The sequence below is a fragment of the Anopheles merus genome, chromosome X (assembly GCF_017562075.2).
Source record: "Anopheles merus strain MAF chromosome X, AmerM5.1, whole genome shotgun sequence".
In the NCBI taxonomy this organism is placed as follows: Eukaryota; Metazoa; Arthropoda; class Insecta; order Diptera; family Culicidae; genus Anopheles; species Anopheles merus.
The window spans coordinates 12,845,117-12,851,118 of record NC_054081.1 but is presented as its reverse complement, the minus strand read 5'-3'; the positions used below and the strand labels follow the sequence as shown (position 1 = coordinate 12,851,118).

At 47.1% G+C, this 6,002-nt stretch overlaps 1 protein-coding gene across 1 annotated transcript; it reads left to right on the top strand.

The window, feature by feature from the left end:
- The first annotated feature begins 216 nt into the window (after positions 1–216).
- On the top strand, positions 217–5,671 carry LOC121587859 (adenosylhomocysteinase). The gene is made up of 3 exons (XM_041905087.1): positions 217–500; positions 1,070–1,260; positions 4,457–5,671. The coding sequence occupies exons 1-3, from the start codon at positions 476–478 to the stop codon at positions 5,537–5,539; spliced, it is 1,299 nt and encodes a 432-aa protein (XP_041761021.1). The 5' UTR covers positions 217–475; the 3' UTR covers positions 5,540–5,671.
- Positions 5,672–6,002: the final 331 nt, after the last annotated feature.

Sequence of the window (6,002 nt, the reverse complement as noted above, 5' to 3'; positions counted from 1 at the left end):
GCCCAAAATCGGAGTCGGCTGGGAGCCGTCCGAGGGTGGCTGGAGCCGTTAGTCCGCAGCTGGAGCCGTTGATGTCGTTCAGAGCTGACCGGAGCCGTCGGTTCGATGGAGCCATAATCGGCGCCGGAGTAGCAATGTTTGGAAGCGGTTTGGATCCGTGGGTGCGATTCCGGAAACACATCACTACACACGAACCGCCGGCCGGTCGTGGAAGGGAACGGCAGAACCGGAGGGAACCCCATGCGGCGTTAACTTTACCGCTGGCACGTGAAGGAAGGTTCTTACTCGCTCGGTTGATTTCGAACGGCCAACACCGCGACGCAGCTGCCAGCAGTCTTAGCGCTCCCCGTGCCACAGTGAAAGCAGTTCAGTCCGACGGGCAGCAACGGAACGGAAGGCGCAGGCCAAACACGACCAATCTACAATCAAACGCGTGTCCGATCAATCCAGCACCAAACACAAACGATTGGAGAAGATGGCCAAACCTGCGTACAAAGTTGGTAAGTGTTGGTGCCGAACCCACGTGCTCTGAGTGTTGCCGTTTGGAGGGAGCGGTGTCGGGGAACAGCACGGCTTGATTGGGGGCTAACAAAAGGTTCTTATCGTATGCCGCCTGGGTTTATCCACCGTGCTCACGCTGTTGTTGTACAAGCAATCGATATCTCTGTCTACATGTGCTGTATAAAGCCGGTATGGTTGTTGAAGCTAGAGCGAAGAGAATCGTACCGCTTAACGATTAAAGCAGTGCTGATGATGGTATAAATCAAAGTTGACGCCTTTTTTAAGGTTGGGAAATATTTAGTTTTTTTCGTTATGCCGAATGATATATTCATATTAATTTTGAAACTTTTTTCTGCTGTTCTATGAAACAAATGAAGGTTTTTTAGGTTTTGATGTGTTAGTAAATGTATCGATAAAAAAAAGTGAAAATTATAAAAAAAATATTCCAAGAAATACTCAAACAATGAAACAGATCAATTGTCAACCTCTCGTCTTGTCGACCTCTAATTAATAATTAATTACAATTCTTTCATTTCTATTTTCCACAAAAAAAAAACAACTACAACAGCCGACATTTCACTGGCCGAGTTCGGGCGGAAGGAGATCGTGCTGGCGGAGAATGAGATGCCGGGCCTGATGGCGTGCCGCCAAAAGTACGGCCCGCTCAAGATCCTGAAGGGTGCCCGGATAGCCGGCTGCCTGCACATGACCATCCAGACGGCCGTCCTCATCGAAACGCTGATCGAGCTGGGCGCTGAGGTAAGTTCGACCGGCCCCAACTCCCCCCCCCCCCCCCCCCCCCAACCAACAGCCCGGCCAGGCATGACGTCTCCTGTGTTTGGGCCCCGATGATGCGGAAGTCACTGATAACCCCGCTGAACCGGCCCCATGCGGTTGCGCCTCAAATCGTGAGACAAACAAGTGATACTGGTGGCTGATTCTTTGGTTTGGTCAAAAATTGCCTTTAAAAAAAACACACACACACACACACACAATTTCTGCTCGCGATCGAACTCGCTTCCCGGCCCACTGTTGCCTGGCGGTGACGTTCGGCCGCAAGAAGCGATAATGCCGCGTGCGCGCTGGCTAGTAGCGATTAGATGCTTTTGCTTCTTCTGCTTCTTCTGCTGCATCTGCGGGATGTTTTTGTATTCTAAATTTAGTCACCCCATGGTGATTTGTTTTGTTTTGTGCCGTTGCCGGAGGGAAGTTGCCGGGCGGCACTGTATTAAAGTGCGTTCTCGTTCGCGCACGCGCTCTCGGTTGCGCAACGTGTCGGTGGTCCAGAGGCTCATGGGTTTGCCAGTTATTTGGATTATGGGTTAAAGCTCTCCTTCTGGAATGGGTTGGCCATTACAGACCTTGTGAAATAGCCACGGACAAATGGTAAATCCTGTTCTTTTGATCAGCCTGTTGGTTCTGCGAAACGTTTACAGGTTCTTAGCAGACTCTTCAGTTAAAGAGAAAACCAACTGTTCCTATTCCACGTTAATTTTTTCCTTCACTGTCCTGAGATATATTTTGCAGAAATGCAATACATAATGTTCAAAGGCTTGTGAAACTAAAATCTAGGGGCGTAACCTTATCTAGCCTCTAGCGCTCTTGCTAACATTTTCTTTCCAGTTATGATTGATCCTAAATGGTTTACAGTAAAAAACAAAAATGTTTTAGTATTGTTATATTCAAGTATCAATTTCTTCCCTGCCCTCCCTTTTCTTTTAATATCTGAGGAAACGCATGTTATGATCAAGTTGAGGCATCATGATAAAAAAGCTAAATGATATTTTGAAAATGTTTTTTTTTTTTGCTATTTATCATTGTTTCCCTTTTTATTGGATAATTTATTCGTACACATTAAAACATGTCAAAAATCGAGAATATAAAACAAGAAATAACAGTTCCTTTGGTAAATATATTGTAGCATATATTCTAAATATTGTGCAAACATATATTCTAACGGTTGAACTAAAAAATTAAACACAAATTGTCGATTTTTCATGGGTTTATCTTCACCCAAACATAGTATCGCATGAGTCAGGAGACAAAATTTGATACCTCTATCAGTCGAACTCTAACCGTGATGGTAAAAAAGTGAGACAACTTCGTTTAGAAGCGTGCGCGATCAAAGATCGGCACCCCGCAGCGTCTAAAATGGACTCTGTGCGGCAGTTTGTGGCCGGCATCCGGCATCTACAACATCTTGGCACTATTAGACAACAAGCAGAGCATCGAAAGAAAGTCTAGTTGCGAATGGTCGACGTCCCTGAGCTACAAGCAGCTCCAAAGGATGCTGAAAATGAAGACCTAGGGACAAGTGGCTACATTGATGCGTTCGCTTGGCCGGTTAATCGATGCAACGGATCGAAGAGAGAAATAGTTCCTCGGAAACATACAGGGTTTCGAGTCATAAAATGGAATAGTTCAATCGGTTGAGAGAATATTTCAAACCGGTAGTGCAATCGAAGCCGGTCTCATGGTACAGTCGTCAACTCGTACGACTTAACAACATGCCCGTCATGGGTTCAAGCCCCAAATAGACCGTGCCGCCATACGTAGGACTGACTATCCTGCTATGGGGGAAATCAATAAGTCACTGAAAGCCAACCCCACAAGTGGGTTGGCAGGCCTTGACCGGCATCGGTTGTTGAGCCAAACAAGAAGAAGAAGTGCAATCGTGCAAGCATTCTGTGGAGGTTTGCAATCATCTGCAATTGAATTAAATTTTGCAAGCATACTTTGGAGCGGCTGTCAGACTGTGGGTGCCGGTGAAGAAAGCTTCGAGTTGATACCGATGATGTTTTCTAAAAAATATCATGTTGTGTTGTTTTCGTATGGCATTGAGCTGTACATATAATAAACTAAATAAATCCTGCCGCAGAGTCACAATTCAACATGATAAATAAATAAAAATTAACGAAAACGTTTTGGGGTATTTACAGCGGCACCCGCAGTCTGATGACAGCTCCACAGTATGCTTACAAAATTCCACTACTCGGATGCAACACTCCATCATATGATTTCAAATCTCCACAGAATACTTGCTCGATTCCACTACCCTTTTCAAACATTCCTTTAACCGGTTGAACTATTCCATTATATGACTTGAAACCCTGTAAACAAACATATTAGGAAGCAGACATCGTGTCCACTGGCTTCGCAGCGGCAAGCAATTACGTCAAAACGCAATGCGATCATTTCAGGTGGATTTCGGAGGATTTTCAATGTGACACCTTAGTCCGCGAACTAGTCCAACATCCCCCAGCTGTGTCCTAATGACATTTTCTGGACCAATATGCTGCATAAGCTCCTCTACTCCTAGCATTTTGTTGCGAAAATTGATTGAAAATTGATAAAAAAAAAAACAAAGGTAGGCCTTAAAACGTGCCTACAAGCATGTCTTCGTTCGATATGGTGAAAATTCCGGATAAAGGGTGATAGACAACTCGCAAGGTCGTAGATTTATTTTTGTAAGTAAGCTTGAATAATTACCTTTCAAAGGATGTTAATGGAAATAAATGATCTTGCTTAATAATTTTTTGTACAGCCAGCCGAAAAAGGAATCATTTTTTAAATCCAAACGATAGTTATATTGCCTATTTCAAAAACATCCAATATATAGTAAATATGACTAAAAAAAAAATAAATGTCAGCCTACGATGTTTCAACCTACGCTTTGATGATTGAAATCGAAACATAAAACGAGGATACTACACGAAAGCAACCAAAAGTGTATTAGAATTCATTATTTTCATCTTTATTTTATTTTGTTTATATTTAATTACACTTCTTCTGGAATATGGCTGTTATATTTGATAGGCATAACAAATATTAACTAAAAATGCTTGGCACCCATGTCTGGCTATTAAATAGAACGAATCCATCTCGGGATAAGTGTTCCACATTTCAGTCCAATTTTATTACAATTACTGATAAACTACGTCACTTCCATCCGCAGGTCCAATGGAGCAGCTGTAACATCTTCAGCACGCAGGACCATGCGGCCGCCGCGATGGCCAAGGCGGGCGTGCCGGTGTACGCGTGGAAGGGCGAAACGGACGAGGAGTACATGTGGTGCATCCGGCAGACGCTCATCTTCCCGGACGGCAAGCCGCTGAACATGATCCTGGACGATGGCGGCGACCTGACCAACCTGGTGCACGCCGAGCACCCGGAGCTGCTGAAGGAGATCCGCGGGCTGAGCGAGGAAACGACCACCGGCGTCCACAACCTGTACAAGATGTTCCGCGAGGGCCGCCTCGGCATGCCGGCGATCAACGTGAACGATTCGGTCACGAAGAGCAAGTTCGACAACCTGTACGGCTGCCGGGAGTCGCTGCTGGACGGCATCAAGCGGGCGACGGACGTGATGATCGCGGGCAAGGTGTGCGTGGTCGCCGGGTACGGCGATGTGGGCAAGGGTTGCGCCCAGGCACTGCGCGGTTCCGGCGGGCGCGTGCTAATCACCGAAATCGATCCCATCAATGCACTGCAGGCGGCGATGGAGGGCTACGAGGTGACGACGATGGAGGAGGCAAGCAAGGAGGCGCAAATCTTCGTCACGACGACCGGCTGCACCGACATCATCATGGGCGAGCACTTCCTCAACATGAAGGACGACTCGATCGTGTGCAACATCGGGCACTTTGACTGCGAGATCAACGTGACCTGGCTGCAGGAGAATGCGGTCGAGAAGGTGAACATCAAGCCGCAGGTCGACCGGTACCGGCTGGCGAACGGCAACCACATCATCCTGCTGGCGGAGGGCCGGCTGGTGAATCTGGGCTGCGCGATGGGCCACTCCAGCTTCGTCATGTCGAACTCGTTCACCAACCAGGTGCTGGCGCAGATCGAGCTGTGGACGAACCGGGAGAAGTACGCGATCGGCGTGCACGTGCTGCCGAAGAAGCTGGACGAGGAGGTGGCCGCCCTGCACCTGGACAAGCTGGGCGTGAAGCTGACGAAGCTGAGCGCGCGGCAGGCCGAGTATCTGAACCTGCCGGCCGAGGGACCGTACAAACCGGAACACTACCGCTACTAAGCGCGTCGGACCGTGCCCGGCCCGGGTGTGGCAAAAGAGGGGAAAAGTGCGGGGGAAGGGAGAGAGGGAGAAATTATTGCTGGATGGTGTGAAGCACATCACGTTTTAATAAAAACAAACATGTAAAGCGTATCAGATTCAGTGAGCAAGCGCCGCCGGTTTGAGAAACGATTGAAGCTAGTGGTCCCCGATATCTAGGATCTGGAGTTCGCGGGGATAGCAGCGCGACAGTTCTAAGGTTTCTTCCCCGTGAACTGCGATGTTAAAGTACGCCACCAATAGCAGAATACATTTAAGATATCTTACCTTTAGTTGTGTTTAAATCTCTTTGGGAGTTTAACTCGTTTGTAAATTCTATGGAGAATCAGAATTCCAACAACTCAGCTTTTCGCAGTTGTGACGCGATTCTTCAATGTTCTATTGTATCCCTGCATTTGCATTACAAAATAACAAGGTAAAAGAT